The sequence below is a fragment of the Triticum aestivum genome, chromosome 6D, assembly GCF_018294505.1.
Source record: "Triticum aestivum cultivar Chinese Spring chromosome 6D, IWGSC CS RefSeq v2.1, whole genome shotgun sequence".
Lineage (NCBI taxonomy): Eukaryota > Viridiplantae > Streptophyta > Magnoliopsida > Poales > Poaceae > Triticum > Triticum aestivum.
The window spans coordinates 160,654,772-160,675,959 of NC_057811.1; the positions used below are offsets into that span (position 1 = coordinate 160,654,772).

General features: G+C 48.5%; 2 protein-coding genes across 2 annotated transcripts; one reads left to right on the forward strand and one right to left on the reverse strand.

Annotated features, from left to right (window-relative positions):
* The first annotated feature begins 14,431 nt into the window (after positions 1–14,431).
* On the forward strand, positions 14,432–15,245 carry LOC123141381 (uncharacterized). Its single transcript, XM_044560548.1, has 2 exons — positions 14,432–14,582; positions 14,693–15,245. The coding sequence occupies exons 1-2, from the start codon at positions 14,498–14,500 to the stop codon at positions 14,932–14,934; spliced, it is 327 nt and encodes a 108-aa protein (XP_044416483.1). The 5' UTR covers positions 14,432–14,497; the 3' UTR covers positions 14,935–15,245.
* Positions 15,246–16,649: 1,404 nt separating this feature from the next.
* LOC123141382 (elongation factor 1-beta) lies at positions 16,650–17,582 on the reverse strand. Its single transcript, XM_044560549.1, has 3 exons — positions 17,420–17,582; positions 17,092–17,250; positions 16,650–17,006 (listed from the first exon to the last, which is right to left on the reverse strand). Exons 1-3 carry the CDS (start codon positions 17,541–17,543, stop codon positions 16,954–16,956), a joined length of 336 nt encoding a protein of 111 aa, XP_044416484.1. The 5' UTR covers positions 17,544–17,582; the 3' UTR covers positions 16,650–16,953.
* Positions 17,583–21,188: the final 3,606 nt, after the last annotated feature.

The window sequence follows — 21,188 nt, forward strand, 5'->3', positions numbered from 1 at the left end:
ATTCCTCCCCCTGACATCTGGGGTGCACCGCTTCGGAAGCTGACCTGTGGGCCTACTAAGTTGACGCGTACCAAGGGCTTTGTCAACTTAGTCAATATGAACGATTCTAGCTGAAGTGACCGTACGATGTCCATCCAACGGCCGTAGTGCTTCTTCAACCTCTGGTCTTCTTGCTCCAGCCGCCCAAAGCAGCGCCGGTCGTGCTGCGTGCTCCTGCCTCCCATGGCCGGCTGTGATGCCGCGGAGGCCTCACCGCCCCCTACTACTCCCACCACTGGCCAGGCCATCCCTCTACTCACCCACACCCCCTGTTATTCCGCGGCGATGGCAGCCTCACACCGCAGCCGAACCAGCGAACCCTCGTACTCCTCTCCGCGCGGGCTTCCACTGCCGCGTCTTCCCCGGCTCCGCGCCGTCCCCTTCCTAGGCCTTGCCGTCGTCCACCGCCCTGGTGCTCTCGGCGCGGCGTGGTCAACGTGGTCAAGGAACGGCTTCCATCGGACGTGGACTGTACGTGGAGAGGCTGACAGCTGGGTCCACGGCCGCAGCAAGGAAGTGCCTCCTTATTACGCGCAAAATAATTATTCCTCCACCTGACATCGGGGACCCACCGGACGGGCCACCGTATTTTGCAAAAAAACGTTTCCCCCTGACTGCTGGGACCCACCAGCTACATCTTCGCACGCAAGGAAGTGTGTCCGGGCAAAAACAAAAAAATGATTCCCCCCCTGACTGTTGTGACCCACCAGCTACATCTTCGCACGCAGGGAACTGCCTGACAGTCGGGACCCACCTGGTCGAAGCGTACATAGCGTTGTCATTCTGGTCGCGAATGTGTACGTACATACTGGTCGATGTAGAGGCGCGCACGTGTCGTAGTAGAGGCGCGCACGTAGCATGTACACGTACGTACAGCGGCCAGGGTGCAAGAAAGTAAATACGGCCACGTACGTACATACGGGTGGGGTCTCGAACGCCTACTCACGCGTACGTACGGCCAGGGCTCATGTACATGGCTAGGTCGGAACGGAGAAACAACGTCTGTTGGAAATATGCCCTAGAGGCAATAATAAATGGTTATTATTATATTTCTTCCTTCATGGTAATTGTCCATTATTCATGCTATAATTGTATTGTCCGGAAATCGTAATACATGTGTGAATACATAGACAACACCATGTCCCTAGTGAGCCTCTAGTTGACTAGCTCGTTGATCAATAGATGGTTACGGTTTCCTGACCATGGACATTGGATGTCGTTGATAACGGGATCACATCATTAGGAGAATGATGTGATAGACAAGACCCAATCCTAAGCATAGCATAAAAGATCGTGTAGTTTCGTTTGCTAGAGCTTTTCCAATGTCAAGTATCTTTTCCTTAGACCATGAGATCGTGCAACTCCCGGATACCGTAGGAGTGCTTTGGGTGTGCCAAACGTCACAACGTAACTGGGTGACTATAAAGGTGCATTACGGGTATCTCCGAAAGTGTCTGTTGGGTTGGCACGGATCGAGACTGGGATTTGTCACTCCGTGTGACGGAGAGGTATCTCTGGGCCCACTCGGTAATGCATCATCATAATGAGCTCAATGTGACTAAGGCGTTAGTCACGGGATCATGCATTGCGGTACGAGTAAAGAGACTTGCCGGTAACGAGATTGAACTAGGTATTGGGATACCGACGATCGAATCTCGGGCAAGTAACATACCGATTGACAAAGGGAATTGCATCGGATTGATTGAATCCTCGACACCGTGGTTCATCCGATGAGATCATCGTGGAGCATGTGGGAGCCAACATGGGTATCCAGATCCCGCTGTTGGTTATTGACCGGAGAGGCGTCTCGGTCATGTCTGCATGTCTCCCGAACCCGTAGGGTCTACACACTTAAGGTCCGGTGACGCTAGGGTTGTAGAGATATATGTATGCGGAAACCCGAAAGTTGTTCGGAGTCCCGGATGAGATCCCGGACGTCACGAGAGGTTCCGGAATGGTCCGGAGGTAAAGATTTATATATGGGAAGTCTTATTTTGGTCGCCGGAAAAGTTTCGCACTTTATCGGTATTGTACCGGGAGTGCCGAAAGGGGTCCGGGGGTCCACCAAGGGGGTCCACCAGCCCCGGGGGGCCACATGGGCTGTAAGGGGTGCGCCTTGGCCTATATGGGCCAAGGGCACCAGCCCCAAGAGGCCCATGCGCAAGAGATAAGAAAAAAGGGAGAGTCCTAAAGGGGAAGGCACCTCCGAGGTGCCTTGGGGGGGAAGGACTCCCCCCTGGCCGCACCCTTCCTTGGAGGAAGGGGCAAGGCTGCGCCCCCCTCTCTCCCTTGGCCCTATATATAGTGGGGGGAAGGGAGGGCAGCAACATCTAAGCCTTGGGCGCCTCCCTCCTCCCCTGCAACACCTCTCTCTCTCTCGCAGAAGCTCGGCGAAGCCCTGCCGGAGACCCGCTACATCCACCACCACGCCGTCGTGCTGTTGGATCTCCATCAACCTCTCCTTCCCCCTTGCTGGATCAAGAAGGAGGAGACGTTGCTGCACCGTACGTGTGTTGAACGCGGAGGTGCCGTCCGTTCGGCACTCGGTCATCGGTGATTTGGATCACGGCGAGTACGACTCCGTCATCCACGTTCATTGGAACGCTTCCGCTCGCGATCTACAAGGGTATGTAGATCCACTCCTTTCCCCTCGTTGCTAGTAGACTCCATAGATGCATCTTGGTGAGCGTAGGAAAATTTTAAATTATGCTACGATTCCCAACAGTGGCATCATGAGCCAGGTCTATGCGTAGTTACTATGCACGAGTAGAACACAAAGCAGTTGTGGGCGTTGAGTTTGCCAATTCTTCTTGCCGCTACTAGTCGTTTCTTGTTTCGGCGGCATTGTAGGATGAAGCGGCCCGGACCGACCTTACACGTACGCTTACGTGAGACAGGTTCCACCGACTGACATGCACTAGATGCATAAGGTGGCTAGCGGGTGTCTGTCTCTCCTACTTTAGTCGGAACGGATTCGATGAAAAGGGTCCTTATGAAGGGTAAATAGAAATTGGCAAATCACGTTGTGGTCATACGTAGGTAAGAAACGTTCTTGCTAGAAACCTACAAACCACGTAAAAACTTGCAACAACAATTAGAGGACGTCTAACTTGTTTTTGCAGCAAGTGCTATGTGATGTGATATGGCCAGAAGATGTGATGAATGATATATGTGATGTATGAGATTGATCATATTCTTGTAATAGGAATCACGACTTTCATGTCGATGAGTATGACAACCGGCAGGAGCCATAGGAGTTGTCTTTATTATTTTGCATGACCTGCGTGTCATTGAATAACGCCATGTAAATTACTTTACTTTGTTGCTAAACGCGTTAGCCATAGAAGTAGAAGTAATCGTTGGTGTGACGACTTCATGAAGACACAATGATGGAGATCATGATGATGGAGATCATGGTGTCATGCCGGTGACAAAGATGATCATGGTGCCCCGAAGATGGAGATCAAAGGAGCATAATGATATTGGCCATATCATGTCACTATTTGATTGCATGTGATGTTTATCATGTTTTTGCATCTTATTTGCTTAGAACGACGGTAGCAAGTAGGATGATCCCTTATAATAATTTCAAGAAAGTGTTCACCCTAACTGTGCACCGTTGCGAAGGTTCGTCGTTTCGAAGCACCACGTGATGATCGGGTGTGATAGATTCTTACGTTCGAATACAACGGGTGTTGACGAGCCTAGCATGTACAGACATGGCCTCGGAACACACGCAATACACTTAGGTTGACTTGACGAGCCTAGCATGTACAGACATGGCCTCGGAACACGGAGGACCGAAAGGTCGAGCATGAGTCGTATAGAAGATACGATCAACATGGAGATGTTCACCGATCTTGACTAGTCCGTCTCACGTGATGATCGGACACGGCCTAGTTAAACTCGGATCATGTTTCACTTAGATGACTAGAGGGATGTCTATCTGAGTGGGAGTTCATAATCAGATGAACTTCATTATCATGAACATAGTCAAAAAGGTATTTGCAAATTATGTCATAGCTTGCGCTTTAGTTCTACTGGTTAAGATATGTTCCTAGAGAAAATTTAGTTGAAAATTGGTAGTAGCAATTATGCGGACTGGGTCCGTAAACTGAGGATTGTCCTCATTGCTGCACAGAAGGCTTATGTCCTTAATGCACCGCTCGGTGTGCTGAACCTCAGCGTCGTCTGTAGATGTTACGAAACATCTGACATACACGTTTTGATGACTACGTGATAGTTCAGTGCGGTTTAGAATTGTGGCACCAAAGATGTTTTGAAACGTCGCAGAACATGTGAGATGTTCCGAAGACTGAAATTGGGATTTCAGACTAGTGCCCACGTCAAGAGGTATGAGACCTCTGACAAGTTTCTTAAGCCTGCAAACTAAGGGAGAAAAGCTCAATCGTTGAGTGTGTGCTCAGATAGTCTGAGTGCCACAATCGCTTGAATCGAGTGGGAGTTAATCTCCCAGATGAGATAGTGATAGTTCTCCATAGTCACTGCCACCAAGCTAGTAGAGCTTCGTGATGAACTATAACATATCAAGGATAATCATGATGATCCTTGAGCTATTCGCGATGTTTGACACCGCGAGAGTAGAAATCAAGAAGGAGCATCAATTGTTGATGGTTAGTAAAACCACTAGTTTAAGAAGGGCAAGGGCAAAAGGGATACTTCATGAAACAGCAAGTCGTTTGCTGCTCTAGTGAAGAATCCCAAGGTTGAACCCAAACCCGAGACTAAGTGCTTCTGTAATGAGAGGAACGGTCACTGAAGCAGTACTACCCTAGATACTTGGTAGATGAGAAGGCAGGCAAGGTCGACAGAAGTATATTGGATATACGTTATATGAATGTGTACTTTACTAGTACTCCTAGCAGCAGCAGGGTATTAGATACTGGTTCGGTTGCTAAGTGTTAGTAACTCGAAATAAAAGCTGCGGAATAAATGGAGACTAGCTAAAGGTGAGATGACGATATGTGTTGGAAGTGTTTCCAAGGTTGATGTGATCAAGCATCGCATGCTCCCTCTACCATCGAGATTTGGTGGTTGCGCTGAACATGATTGGATTATGTTTACCGCAAAACGGTTATTCATTTAAGGAGAATAATGGTTACTCTGTTTATTTGAATAATACCTTCAATGGTCTTGCACCTAAAATGAATCTCGATCGTAGTGATACACATGTTCATGCCAAAAGATATAAGATAGTAATGATAGTACCACATACTTGTGGCACTGACACTTGAGTCATATTGGTGTAGAACGCATGAAGAAGCTCCATGTAGGTGGATCTTTGGACTCACTCATTTTTGAAAAGATTGAGACATGCGAACCATGTCTATTGGTATATATGCATGAAGAAACTCCATACAGATGGATCGTTTGGACTCACTTGATTATGAATCACTTGAGACATGCAAATCATACCACATGGGCAAGATGACTGAAAGGCCTCGTTTTCAGTAAGATGGAACAAGAGAGCAATTTATTGGAAGTAATACATTTTGATGTATGCAGTCCAATGAATGCTAAGGCATGCAGTGGATATCGTTATGTTCTTACTTCACAGATGATTTGAGTCGATACTGAGTGTATTTACTTGATGAAACACTAGTCTGAATTATTGAAAGGTTCAAGCAATTTCAGAGTGAAGTTGAAGATCGTCGTGACAAGAGGATAAAATGTCTGTGATATGATCATAGAGATGAGTATCTGAGATACGAGTTTGGCACACAATTGAGACATTGTGGAAAGTGTTTCACAATTAATACCGCCTGGAACACCATAGTGTGATGGTGTGTCCGAACATCATAACTGCACCCTATTGGATATGGTGCATACCATGATGTTTCTTATCAAATTACCACTATCGTTTATGGGTTAGGCATTAGAGACAACCGCATTCACTTTAAAAGGGGCACCACGCAATTCCGTTGAGACGACACCGTTTATAGAAACCTAAGTTGTCGTTTCTTAAAAGTTTGGGGCTGCGATGCTTATGTGAAAAAGTTTCAGGTGATAAGCTCGAACCCAAAGCGGATAAATGCATCTTCATAGAATACCCAAAAACAGTTGGGTATACCTCCTATTTCAGATCTGGAAGCAAAAGTAATTGCTTCTAGAAACGAGTCCTTTCTCGAGGAAAAGTTTCTCTCGAAAGAATTGAGTGGGAGGATGGTGGAGACTTGATAAGTTTATTGAACCGTCGCTTCAACTGGTGTGTAGCAGGGCACAGGAAGTTGTTCCTGTGGCACCTACACCAATTGAAGTGGAAGCTTATGATAGTGATCATGAAACTTCGGATCAAGTCACTACCAAACCTCGTAGGATGACGAGGATGCGCACTACTTCAGAGTAATGCGTGATCCTGTCTTGGAGGTCATGTTGCTAGACAACAATGAACCTACGAGCTATGGAGAAGCGATGGTGGGCCCATATTCCGACGAATGGCTCGAGGCCATGAAATCCGAGATAGAATCCATGTATCAGAACAAAGCATGGACTTTGGTGAGCTTGCCCGATGATCGGCAAGCCATTGAGATAAATGGATCTTTAAGAAGAAGACGGACATGGACGGTAATGTTACCGTCTATGAAGCTCGACTTGTGGCAAAGAGTATTTTCACAAGTTCAAGGAGTTGACTACGATGAGTTTTTCTCATCCGTAGCGATGCTTAGGTCCGTCGGAATCATGTTAGCATTAGCTACATTTATGAAATCTGGCAGATGGATGTCAAAACAAGTTTCCTTACCAGTTTTCGTAAGGAAAGGTTGTATGTGATACAATCAGAAAGGTTTTGTCGATCCTAAGGATGCTAAAAGGTATGCTAGCTCCAGCGATCCTTCCATGGATCAGAGCAAGCATCTCGGAGTCAGAATATACGCTTTGATGGGGTGATCAAAGTTTTTGGGTTTATACAAAGTTTGTTAGAAACTTGTATTTACAATAAAGTGAGTGGGAGCGCTACAACATTTCTGATAAGTATATGTGAATGACATATTGATGATCCGAAATGATGTAAAATTTCTGGAAAGCATAAAGGGTTGTTTGAAAGGAGTTTTTCAAAGGAAGACCTGGATAAAGCTACTTACATATTGGGCATCAAGATCCATAGAGATAGATCAAGACGCCTGATGATACTTTCAAAAGACAGCACACCTTGACATGATTTTGAAAGAGTTCAAAATAGATCAGCAAAGAAGGAGTTCTTGGCTGTGTTACAAGGTGTGAGTATTGAGTGAGACTCAAGACCTGACCACAGCAGAAGATAGAGAAAGGACGAAGGTCGTCCCCTATGCTTTAGACATAGGCTCTATAGTATGCTATGCTGTGTACTGCACATGTAGTGTGCCTTGCCATGAGTTGGTCAAGAGGGTACAATGGTGATCCGGGAAAGGATCTCATGACAGCGGTCGAACTTATCCTTAGCACCTAGTGGATTAAGGAATTTTCTCGATTATGGAGGTGGAAAGGAGTTCGTCGTAAAGGGTTACGTCGATGCGAACTTTGACACTAATCCGGATGACTCTGAGTAGTAAACCGGATTCGTATAGTAGAGCAATTATTTGAAATGGCTCCAAATAGCGCGTGGTAGCATCCACAAGATGACATAGATATTCGTAAAGTACACGGTTCTGAAAGGTTCAGACCCGTTGACTAATAACCTCTCTCACAAGCATAACATGACCAAACCAGAACACATTGAGTGATAATCACATGGTGATGTGAACTAGATTGTTGACTCTAGTAAACTCTTTAGATGTTGGTCACATGGTGATGTGACCAGTGAGTGTTAATCACATGGTGATGTGAACTAGATTATTGACTCTAGTGCAAGTGGGAGACTGTTGGAAATATGCCCTAGAGGCAATAATAAATGGTTATTATTATATTTCTTTGTTCATGGTAATTGTCCATTATTCATGCTATAATTGTATTGTCCGGAAATCGTAATACATGTGTGAATACATAGACAACACCATGTCCCTAGTGAGCCTCTAGTTGACTAGCTCGTTGATCAATAGATGGTTACGGTTTCCTGACCATGGACATTGGATGTCGTTGATAACGGGATCACATCATTAGGAGAATGATGTGATGGACAAGACCCAATCCTAAGCATAGCATAAAAGATCGTGTAGTTTCGTTTGCTAGAGCTTTTCCAATGTCAAGTATCTTTTCCTTAGACCATGAGATCGTGCAACTCCCGGATACCGTAGGAGTGCTTTGGGTGTGCCAAACGTCACAACGTAACTGGGTGACTATAAAGGTGCATTACGGGTATCTCCGAAAGTGTCTGTTGGGTTGGCACGGATCGAGACTGGGATTTGTCACTCCGTGTGACGGAGAGGTATCTCTGGGCCCACTCGGTAATGCATCATCATAATGAGCTCAATGTGACTAAGGCGTTAGTCACGGGATCATGCATTGCGGTACGAGTAAAGAGACTTGCCGGTAACGAGATTGAACTAGGTATTGGGATACCGACGATCGAATCTCGGGCAAGTAACATACCGATTGACAAAGGGAATTGCATCGGATTGATTGAATCCTCGACACCGTGGTTCATCCGATGAGATCATCGTGGAGCATGTGGGAGCCAACATGGGTATCCAGATCCCGCTGTTGGTTATTGACCGGAGAGGCGTCTCGGTCATGTCTGCATGTCTCCCGAACCCGTAGGGTCTACACACTTAAGGTCCGGTGACGCTAGGGTTGTAGAGATATATGTATGCGGAAACCCGAAAGTTGTTCGGAGTCCCGGATGAGATCCCGGACGTCACGAGAGGTTCCGGAATGGTCCGGAGGTAAAGATTTATATATGGGAAGTCTTATTTTGGTCGCCGGAAAAGTTTCGCACTTTATCGGTATTGTACCGGGAGTGCCGAAAGGGGTCCGGGGGTCCACCAAGGGGGTCCACCAGCCCCGGGGGGCCACATGGGCTGTAAGGGGTGCGCCTTGGCCTATATGGGCCAAGGGCACCAGCCCCAAGAGGCCCATGCGCAAGAGATAAGAAAAAAGGGAGAGTCCTAAAAGGGGAAGGCACCTCCGAGGTGCCTTGGGGGGGAAGGACTCCCCCCTGGCCGCACCCTTCCTTGGAGGAAGGGGCAAGGCTGCGCCCCCCTCTCTCCCTTGGCCCTATATATAGTGGGGGGAAGGGAGGGCAGCAACATCTAAGCCTTGGGCGCCTCCCTCCTCCCCTGCAACACCTCTCTCTCTCTCGCAGAAGCTCGGCGAAGCCCTGCCGGAGACCCGCTACATCCACCACCACGCCGTCGTGCTGTTGGATCTCCATCAACCTCTCCTTCCCCCTTGCTGGATCAAGAAGGAGGAGACGTTGCTGCACCGTACGTGTGTTGAACGCGGAGGTGCCGTCCGTTCGGCACTCGGTCATCGGTGATTTGGATCACGGCGAGTACGACTCCGTCATCCACGTTCATTGGAACGCTTCCGCTCGCGATCTACAAGGGTATGTAGATCCACTCCTTTCCCTTCGTTGCTAGTAGACTCCATAGATGCATCTTGGTGAGCGTAGGAAAATTTTAAATTATTCTACGATTCCCAACAACGTCGTCGTCGTGTTCATGGGGAGCCAACCGGCTGGGCCGGAACGAAATGCGTTGTCGTGTTCATCGGGAGGGCTTGGACGGAACAACCGATGAAAACGAGGCCTGACGTACCGCAGAACGGAGGAAACGGCCTTGTGTTCGACCGGCCACGTTCGAAACGGGATCTTGTTCATCGGGAGGGGTCTGGCGTACCGCAAAACGGAGGAAACGGACCTCCTACGGTCGAACCGGGGGTCCTGTTGATCGGGAGGGGTGTGGCGTACCGTAAAATGGAGGAAACGGACTTGTGTTGGAGCGCTACGGTCGAAACGGGGGCCCTGTTCATCGGGAGGGGTGTGGCGTACCGCAAAACGGGACTCCACGGGATACTGTTCATCTCCACCGTCAACCCCCTCTAGCCTCCACGGGCTACTGTTCATCCACCGTCGACCTCCTCCAGCCTCCACCTGCGACTGTTCATCCACGAACTCCTGTTCATCCAGCCTCCACCGCGCGCTACTCCACCGGCAACTGTTCAACCCGCCCTCTCCACGGGCTCCTGTTCAACCACCTCTCCACGGGCTATTGTTCATCCAGCCCTCCACCGTCTACTGTTCATCCTGCCCTCCACGGGGTGGTCCTGTTCATCCTGCCCTTCACGGGGTCCTGTTCATCCAGCCCCAACCGGCTCGATCGATCGGGGTCCTGTTCATCCAGAGGCAACACCACGGGGTCCTGTTTATCCACCCCACCGGGAACTGTTAATCCAAACCCCCCCAGCAACGCTCACTGTTCATCCAGAGGCAGCATCGACCGGCTTCAGTTAGCAACAGTAGCGAAGGAATCGCTCGATCGGGTTCAGTTAACAGCCATCGATCGATCGCTCGGGTTCAGTAACGCGTAGCCTGCAGTGCAATCGCTCAGGTTCAGTTAGAGCCCAACGCCTCGCACCCACGCGTGTGCGTGTACAAGAGAAACGCGCATCGCTCGGCCCCGACCACCCACCGTAACCGGGAACAACCCGATATTTTCCTCGCCCTCGCTTCTACCACGGTTTTTTCCGTCATGGACGGCCCAAAGAATGTCATGCAGCTGCGTCTCCGGCCCGCCCAGGACGAAAAGCCCATTTTCTGTCATCATTTTTTGTCATAGAAGTAGGAGCCCACCACATCTATGATGATACCGGGTTTTGTCACAATTATCGTCATAGAAGTGTCATAAGTATGACATAATTTTTTTGTAGTGTTGCCACGCTGCAGCAACAATACGGCAATAGTCCACATGCGCTCATATCTAAATTTTCTCTTTGCTCGTGACATGTTCATAAGCTTTTCCTTTATCTCCGCTACAACAAAACAATGATCAGATTCAACAGAAGGTAAGTGTCTGACTCTGATGTATTGAAAGTGTTGCCGGAACTCTTCATTGGCAAAGGCTCTATCCAGCCTCGCCTTGACATTTGCATCACCTGCCTGCCGATTGTCCCAGGTGTAAGCTGTGCCCGACCACCCCAAATCTTGGAGGGCCACTTCATCGGTGACTTCTCTGAAAGCTCTCATTTGTCTCTCTGGCCTAGCTGCCCGACTGAAGTGTTCATTAGCGTAGAGAGTTTCATTAAAATCACCCATACAAATCCAGGCCGCATGCGGCATGGAATACAAAGTACGTAGGAAACGCCAACTATGATGTCTATCTTCAGCTCGAGGCGCTCCATAAAAACCAATAAACCTCCACTGAAAGGAGTTTTGATCTTTGTATTTAACAGTAGCATCAATATGTCCAGAACTATAGTTTTTAAGATCGACAATGACATCATGTGACCAAAAAATCCCGATGCCACCACTTAGGCTTACACTATCCACTTCAAAGCACCCGCCGAAGCCTAGATGTCTTTGCAAGTCCTCAACTCTCTTCCCCTTAATTTTTGTTTCCATGACAAAGAGAAGAGTGAGTCCTTCTAGCTTCACAATGCTGCGAAGCTCTCGAACCGCCTCGGGGTTCCCAAGCCCCCGGCAGTTCCATGAGAGGCAACTCATTGGGCTGGGCAGGACCGATCGCCGGTCTCTGCCGAGTTGTCAGGCGTAGGCCTCTTCTTCTTTGGTTCACGAACAAGATCCTCATCATCTTCTCCACCCGTAGTGCTTGTACTCGGATCACGATCATCAGGGTTTTGTGCTGCCGTAAGAAGCAACTGCTTCGGTTGATATACTGCGGTCGGTCCCTCCTTTCTCTTATAGCGAGTGTTCTCTTTGTTCTTTAAGGGCGAGACCACCTCCTCCCCCACATCTTGCTTGGATTTTGTGCTAGAATTCCTCGTCTCTTGCTTGCTGCTATGGTCAGACTTCTGGCCCCTGGAGGAATTTTCGCTGCCTGCTGGATACCTGTTCTCATCAGGAGCTCGCAATGTCGACCCAAACGGAAGCTCTCCCTTCTCATCTCGTGTTCCTGGGTTAGAGCAGTAAAGATCCGAATGGCCCAGCCGCCCACAAGAGAAACAGAAGTATGGAATTTGTTCATATTGTATGTCATAGGAATCCACCTTCTTCCTCCTTGCCGAATCAATAAGCACCCATCTCCTAAGTGGTTTATTGACCTCCACCGAAACTCCAGCTCGGAGATAGCCTCCGTTGTGATCAAACTTAGCAATCTGAACCTCTTTATCAATCATCCGGGCTATTGGGAGGCTCCATGCATCATCTCTCAAATTATAGGGTAGATTAAGAACCCTAGCCCAAACCTGCAGGCGATTGAACTTGACCTCATCTGGGCGCATGCACTCTTCAAACTCGGCCAGGATGACCTCTTTCTTGTTGATGTGCCAAGGCGATCCTGCCCAAACTCTATCACGATCTCGCTGAGACTCAAATTCAGCCACAAACATATTCGCTCTAGTCGAGCGGAACTGCAGTCCTCTAGGGTTTCCTCAAGCCGGTTGCAAAGCATTGCCAATGGTGTGTATATGATACTGATTGCGATACAGAACCTTACCCGCCAGCAACCACTTCACCGGAGCACCATCAAGACGGTCATCTATCACGAGAGGAGTCGCCTCCTGCTCGGATATGTCCAGCTTTCCCAGCGCTTCCTCAAGTTTCTCCCTCGCCGATCTGGTGTTGCTCGATCCCGAGGTCTCCTGCGTTGTCTCCGTCGCGGGTGGTGTAGCCATCACCCTCGCCGAGTCCTTGGGGCGGCCTGCCGATGAGATTCGCGGCCGCCGATCGGTTTTCACGTCGAAACCCTAGCGCCACCAGGGAGCCCTAGGTTTCGGGGAAAAAAGTCTATCCCGCTGCGTATCCAGCTGGGTTCAGTCACGGAACACAGAAGTGCGTATTAATTCTTTTCACGCGCCTTTTCTTCCAGGCACGGAACACAGAAGTGCGTATTGTGTATACATACAGTCGAAGAGGACGTGGCACCGAGAGTCTACGTGCAGAGGAGTGGAGCATGCGACGGTGGACCGGTGGAGACGCCCGCGCGATGCGTGGCACATGACCGACCCAGGATCCGCTCAGCCGTGCCGCGCGTGGAAAGAGGAGACGGCAAGCGGTGCCTGCCCCATCACGCAAGCCAAGCTGACCGTACACTTGGAAGCTGGGATCCCTTCCGAAAGACCGAGTTGACTGTCTGTCTCATCACGCCCAGCGCAAGGGTCTAGCACAGTGGCACCGATTCTCCACGACCCAGGGTTCGGAGTTCAGACCAGGATCACGAGCTCTCCTCGCTACAAGAGAAATACTAACAGCAGCATCACTGCTTAGTCGTTCTTGGAATCAATCGTTCCACATGATTAGGACCGGCTACCAAAGCTCCCAACTCCCCTGTAAACCAAACCATCGTGCGTACTACTACACCCTTCGTTTCATAATGTAGTGCGCCCACACATTTCAAGATTTAGGTTTGATCGTAAATTTAACCAACGAGACCAACTACGACGGGAGCAAAAATTATACCACTATGATCAAACTTAGATCTGAAGAAATACGGGCACACTACATTATGAAATGAAGGAGTACTACGTGTTCATGCACTGTACTGCGATCCTTCAAGAGAATGCTAGTACTCACCACTACGACTACGCATCAACGACTCAACGTCCGCCACACCACACACGCAGGGATTAATCAACGGTTTTCCTGTTACGTGTTTCTCGGGGCACCGGCCGTATTATACTCCCATCGCCATCGGAACCATGACCAAGCTCCAAGCCCCGGCACGCACGCACGCATGCATGGGGCTCTGCGATCGGCATGCATGCCGTCGCCTTGGTTGCTGAATCCGGAGGAGGAAAAGAAAACACCCTCCTCCCTCGGAGAGCGTCCGCGGTTCACGACATGTTCTTGGGACGCCGCAGCTTGACAAATGACAACTTGACAAGGGACAGACTTTCGCCCGCGCCCTATAGAAAACCCAAGTTCGTACCACCTGGAACCACTACCAGTACTAGTAGAGTGAGTGGCAGCCTAGCGGAACAATCAACTTTGACCAATCGTGTGCACGCCGCAACTCCGATCTCGCCTTCCCCTATTCCTAGCTTGATTAGGCTAGCCATAATTGGGTAACATAAATAGTATCATGCACTTGGAACTTGCAAACATGCTTATGTGACAGGCAATTAAAGAAGAGAGAGATGGTTATAATAACATAGGTACATACTGTAACATAATAAATGTGATGCTACTATGTGTCATGCATGACAATAAATAAGACTATCTATGATATTAATATATGACACTATGGACTATAGAGGACTAGTAACATATGCATATGCGTGTTACTAGTCTAAGTTACTCCACACTATGACCAGCCTTAGCTATAAATTAAACTAGCCCCGTTGTTTCAGCCTTGCTTTCTCCGTTCCTCAGACTCGTCAGATTTCAGAGTTCGGTAGTGCGGTTATTACCATGAACTGCGCCAGCCTGCTGCTCCTGCTCTGCGTCCTCCTCCTCGCCGCGCTCGGGCGCCCCTTCGCCGCCGCTGCACGCAGAGGTAAGTCTTCACCGCCGACACCAAGGTTCCATACTTCTGTGTTTATTCCACACTGGGTAGCGAGAGGCATGTTCGGCCCTGACATTGTCACCGCCGCTCTCTCTTTCAAGAACCAACAATGGCGGCCACCGGCGACCAAGGAGATGGTGCTCAGGCCAAGCTGGCCTGGATGGAAGTGGCGCCCGCAGAGGGTCTAAAGGAGAGGGTGATCACGAGGAAGGAGGAGAGTACAGACTCTAACCGTTTCAGGAGCACAAAGTTTTCTTTGGATGCCAAGAATCCGTTCGACGGCCGGGTGCCCTTCACCGCCGATTACCACACCGTGCGCAGGCACCCGCCCTCGCACAACTAGGCGGAGCTGACCTCAGTGTACGTACGTACTACTACTGGCTAGCTAAGCTGGTTGGTTGCCTGGAAATACAGTTAGCTTATAGAGTAACAGTAACTACTAAGCTGTATAACATTTTCTCATCCTCTCTGTTCTCTCTATTCTTTGGCCCTTCTACGTAGTGCCACTAGTATGTTACTCGTCTCCCTTGTGGCCTTGTCAGCTATGGATTTGCTGACGTTTTGTTAGTACTGGCCACGTCCTAGTAACGATATCCTATACTACTATTACTGCATTTGCTATTTTTTCTTACAGTGTACCGCATAAGCTGTTAATTAACTATACGTACCTTTTTGTATGCATTACTGGTTGGTAAGGGTACGTTGTCCTCACAAGTAATGCGTTTGTTTGACGTTCCAGCTGCAATGCAAACAAGGCATCTCCAGTGGCAAGCCACAAATTTTCTTCCGCATCCGTCCGTGGACGTGGACGGGAGAATCAGTCCGCGGACACGAATGCGAGAGGCCGCTATCCAACCGTAACTGCATATATTTCAAACCGCATTTTAACCAAGCGGACGAAATTCATGCAAACCGACCGATATTCATCACAGTTCGGATAGAAAATAGCACAAATTATTCATACATACCATGCAAATTAAGTCTAGTACAACAATGTCTCTAATTTGACTAGAACCCAGATGTCCAACAAGTTTTCATGAACGGATAATGTCATTCCACATATACTCCCCCCTCAGCTTCATCTTATAATGTGTGCACGTAAATGGCCGTCCCTCTGTCTTGTGGTACACCACGGCAGCGAGTGCGGGCTGCATATAATGTGTAGACCAACATTGAGTGAATGAATCATCAACAAGTTGAGTAAGATGAAGTAAAACTTACGATCTCGTCATCTGCCGCGTGCAATGACCACCTTGCCTCGAGCTGACGAACCACGTCGCAAAACTTGGTGACGCTGATCTGGATAGCGTGCCAGCGATACGACAACGACCTCACGTTGCATGGTTGAATGATGCACATGTCGTAGGGCACAATGTGCTTTCGTACGTGAAACTTTTCATGCACTTGCTCCCAAAAGGGCCCCCCTGCTCTTGGCTATGGAATCCGCGGATACGGCTAGTCATGCATCGCATAACAACTCATCCTTCATGGTCAAGTAGTTCATCATCCTTCATACTCTAAAGAACGACATATAACATTTTAAAATAAGCTCAATGGCATTTGACCGAACACCTGCCAGGCATGGTGTTCGCCATGGAGGTTTTCAACAGGGGTCGGGGTGTACCTAGGTACAAACGGCTCTAGGGTGGACAACTCCGTTGAGCGGGTGCGTCGGTGCTGATTCGGACATCCGACAATGCCTCTGTGACGGCCAGAGACATACAACAACAGCGGCAGAGGTGAAGGGTGCGGATGCAAAGCAAGAGGGAGAAGGGGCGGGGTGGAAGAAAATGGGACCGGGAGGAGGGATTGAGTGGGCCGGGTGTGTCGGAGTCCTACGTTTCAGGTGTCTGGACTCCTACAAAACGGGGGAGTCCTACGTTTCGGGTGTCCGGACTCCCACAAAACTCCCCCCGTTTTGTCTCGAATTTGCGGGACCAAACGCGTCTGGACCGCCCCGCGGACCGCGTTGGATGGCTTCCACAACCGGGATAGCACAGTCCGGACGGATGCGGGTCCACCTTGAAGATGCCCTTAATTCAAGAGTGAGGCGGGAAACAAACAAGGTTCAACTTAGGAAGTCTAGGGTGTGCTTGGTTCGGGAACTAAATGCAATGGTACGTCATGGTTTCATTCAAGCAGTTTCATTGTATAGTATATTTATTTATTGTACTGAACTGAACCACAGACGGCTCTGAAGGACTCCCATGTTCAACGACAATAAAGAGAAGTGTTGTAAATCTTGGCATGGGCAAACCAGAGCGATCATGCTTCACTTACATTCTCCTGCAATAAAAATCATGACTGCTTCCAATGTATTGCAACGAGTCAAGACTCTCAAGTACCGGGTAACTAGGGCATACTAATCTTCTCCGCCACCGCCAGCAGCATGCGACGAGAAATTTCCTGCAACGTCTAGGCAAGTTTAGGCAGACATTAGTTCCAAACAAAAGCGTGGACAAACTAAAGCAGGAACCAGCTAGGCAGGAAAATTGCTTACAGATCGGGTTGAAGCTCACGTCGCAGCTCTGGACGTACTCGTCCATCGGAGCAGCACAGAGGTGGTCCTCGATGAGGCCGTGGACGGAGACGAGGTCGTTGACGACGGTCACCATTATCTGCAGCTTCTTCACCCCGTATTCGACCGGGGCCAGCCTGGCTGCATGTCGATAGATAGTCGATTTATTAGAACCCGATCAATCAAATTGGCATATACAGTACATAGATAAGTAAATGGATATATGGTGCTGAAATATTTAAGACGCCTAATTCAGAGCTATTATTGTTTCGAGGAAGAGATCGTATATTAATTAGAGAAATCAAGGCACCCCAGGTCAAGCCTTCCATGTTGACGTTTCGTACGGCTTCCTCCAGCTTGTCCATGTCGGTTTCATCGCCCCATGGCTTCACGTCCAGCAAAAACGACGACTTCGCTGCTGCCGCCATCGACATCAATTCGGCTGCCGAGAGTTTTGGTCGAGGGCGGTTTGGCGGGGGCGAGGCTGGAGCGTGACCAGATTAAGACTAGGCGCATTAAGTAGGCGGTGGTAGAGGGGCGCCCCGTCGATCCGTGTAGGTCTCCAACTCGAATCCACAAGATCCACCTTCGTACGTGCGTGGTGGGTTGAAGGTCAAGATTTCAGAAAATTCTCCCAGAATCTGCTTCGTGCGGAATCTTTTTTTGAGAATTTTACAAATCCGCGTGAATACTCAAGGTCTTGATGATTTTGTTGCATGGAACTACACACGCTCTGGAACTTTCTCGGTTCGGTCTTCTTATCATCGCGAGCAGGAACACCAGCATGGAGTACGGTCACACCGAGTTGATGGGCAAGGGGTTGTAGGCCTTAGTGCAGTGTGGAAGGATTGTTGGAGCTTGCGTTTACCGGGGAAAATAAATCATTTCCTGTGGAAGGGCCTGCGAGGGAATCTACCCTACTATGGTATTCTAGCAGGAAGCCACATACCATGTTCTCCGCAGTGTCCTATTTGTTTGATCGGGGTGGAAGATATTCAACATTGCCTATTCACGTGTTCTCGAGCACATGAGGTCTGGACTGAATTGGGGCTAGGAGATACAATCAGACAAGTCGTTGCCCAAGACAGATCGGGCTCTATCATCTTGGAAATTTTGTGAAAGTTACTACCGGGAACGGGCGAAGTTCCTATACCAGAGTTGGTAATTGTCGCAACATGGTATGTGTGGTGGCAATGACGCCAAATTGGAAAGGGAGAGTTGATACAAACCCCGGCTAGAACAGCTCTTGATATCAGGGCATTAACTGCAAACTCTGTTAGAGTTGCATCTCCTAAAGTCTCTGAAGGAAAAAATAATTTGATCTGAAAAAGGCCTGGCAAGGAAGCTATAAAAATTAATGTGGGTGGCTTTTTTCAACAGTCTCTTGATGGTGCTATAGGAGCTGTTGCATGTGATGACCGCGGTCATTTATTGCAGCTACAACATGGGTGTTACCATACGTTAGTAGTACTGATTCAATAGAGATCATGGCCAGCAAGCATGATCTTTATTTGGCAGCGAGGATCGGATGCAACGTTACTCATATTGAGTCTGATTCTAGTTTTGCGGTGGAGACCATGCAAAAACAAGAAGATTATTACGGCGAGGAGGTTGCAACGATTGCAGAATGCAATCAGTTACTTTGTGATTTTGCAAAGGTATCATCCCCTCATTGCTTTCGTGAAGCAAACTTGGTAGCTGATCGCTTAGCTAGCCACTCCTATAGTACTGCGTCTTCTGATTTTTGAGAAAGTTCTATCCCCGGTTTTATTTCTCAACTTCTTGTAAATGACATGTTTATCATTTGAGAAATAAAGTATTGCTGATAAAAAAATGAATCCATCCATCCATCTATGCCATATAGATCACTCCATCTATCCATCTATGCATATAAAAAAAGTACATAGAGTCGAGAAATAACTCCCGTGGGCTGCTTGTACAGGATCCACCCATCGACGTTATTGCCTCGAAGTGGAGAGGCGGTGGTCGTCCAGCTGCAACGCCGAAGGGGCCGTCGAGAGAAGGGGTAGAGAGCCGGTGGTTGGCTTCAGTGTCCTAGTGAACCAACGGGGGCAGAGGGAGCAGAGGGGCGCGAAGGAAGAACTGTGTCGCCCGGAGACAAGACCGACGACGGAGAGGGTTGGGCCGGTGAGGCAGGTCCAGCGGCGTGCGAGTTCTTTTCTTGACCGATGTGTGGAGAGGGTTGTGGATGGGATGATGGCATTCTGCCAGCAATTACGTGTTACAATAGGGGTGCTCTTTAATTCGAATAGTTCTCTTTTGGGGGAATCTCCAAAATATCGAGATTCTAGGAGCATCCAAGCTTTGTGGCGATTTTGGGTTGCACTAGGATTCTACACAATCCTGTCAAGATTTTGGAAGTCAATCAAGTTCTTTTCGCCCAAGATTTTCCAGACAGTGATTCTCCATAATCTGCTCAAAGTAACTGGGCTGGAGTCCCGGCCCTGGGGGGGGGCAGGAGGGGCGGCCTCCCCGACCCCCTAGCCTAGGTCTCTGTGCACGGGGAGCCGCTACCCCAAATCCGTCGTAGACGCCTGATTGCTTGTACCTGCGTTGGTATTTCCCCGAAGAGGAGAGAATGACGCAGCATAGCAAAGGTAAGTATTTCCCTCAGTTATGAAACCAAGGTTATCAATCCAGTAGGAGAACCAAGCAACACTATGTAAACAACACCTACACACAAACAACAAATACTTGCAACCTGTCGGGGATATACCCCGCGGCGTAAACCGGCCGGAAGTATAACCCGGCCGGACTTGGCGGTTTATTTGAGACCCCGCTGACACTTGGTGATTCACCGGCGACCCACACAGACCAGACGGTTTACAAGCAACCTAACTGAACATTATGATTCACTGGTAACCCGGCGGGCGGGACAGACGGTGACAAGGCCCAGAAGGCCGACTCATGTTATGATGGGCCGGTCTAAGAGGAAAGGCGTGAGGAATATTTGTCTTACAAGGAGTTAAGACCTGGACTTGTATCCGGTTTGTATTAGAGATAGACTAGTCCTAATCCTAATAGGACTCCACATGTAACCCGCCCCTTCAACATATATAAGGAGGGGCAGGGCTCCCCAAAGAGGAACAAGCGACAAGCAAGAAGAAACAATCTCTAGGGCTAGACACAAAGAGCTGGTTTACCGGCGACTCCCTCGTGGTCATAATGAGACCTAGCCTCAAACAGCATGTAGGGTTGTTACCGGATGATGTTTCCCGGGGCCCGAAGCTGTCTAAATCCTTGTCTTGTGTTGCGTCTCTCGATTCCGCTCAACCCCTCTCAAGCTACCACATAGATGCGTTGGCCTCGCGACTAAGTCCTGACACTAAGGACATCTGCCGTGACAATTCCACGACACAACCCAACACGTAAGAGGGGTTGTCAATCCCTCCTCGGTATTGAGATAGATTAAATTGTATGAGATTTGATAAATAGATCTAACTAAAACACAAATAAAATAAATAAATAAAAGTGCAGCAAGGTATTTTTAGATTTAATATGATAGGAACTAGAGTCAGGGGCCATAGTTTTCACTAGAGGCTTCTCTCGAGAACATAGCATACGGTGGGTAAACAAATTATTGTTAGGAAATTGATAGAAAAGCGAATAATCATGACAATATCCAAGGAAATGATCATGTATATAGCATCACGTCCAAGATTAGTAGACCGACTCCTGCCTGCATCTACAACTATTACTCCACACATCGACCGCTATCCAGCATGCATCTAGTGTATTAAGTTCACGGAAAAATGGAGTAATGGAATAAGAACGATGACATGATGTAGACAAGATCTATTCATGTAGGTATAAACCCCATCTTCTTATCCTTAATAGCAACGATACATGCGTCTCATGTCTCTTTCTATCACTGAGATTGAGCACCGCAAGATCGAACCCATCACAAAGCACCTCTTTCCATGGCAAGAAAAATCAATCTAGTTGGCCAAACCAAACCAAAATTTCGGAGAAAAAATACGAGGTTATAACAATCATGCATAAAAGAGTTCAACAAAGACTCAAATAATATTCATGGATAGAACTGATCGTAAACCCAC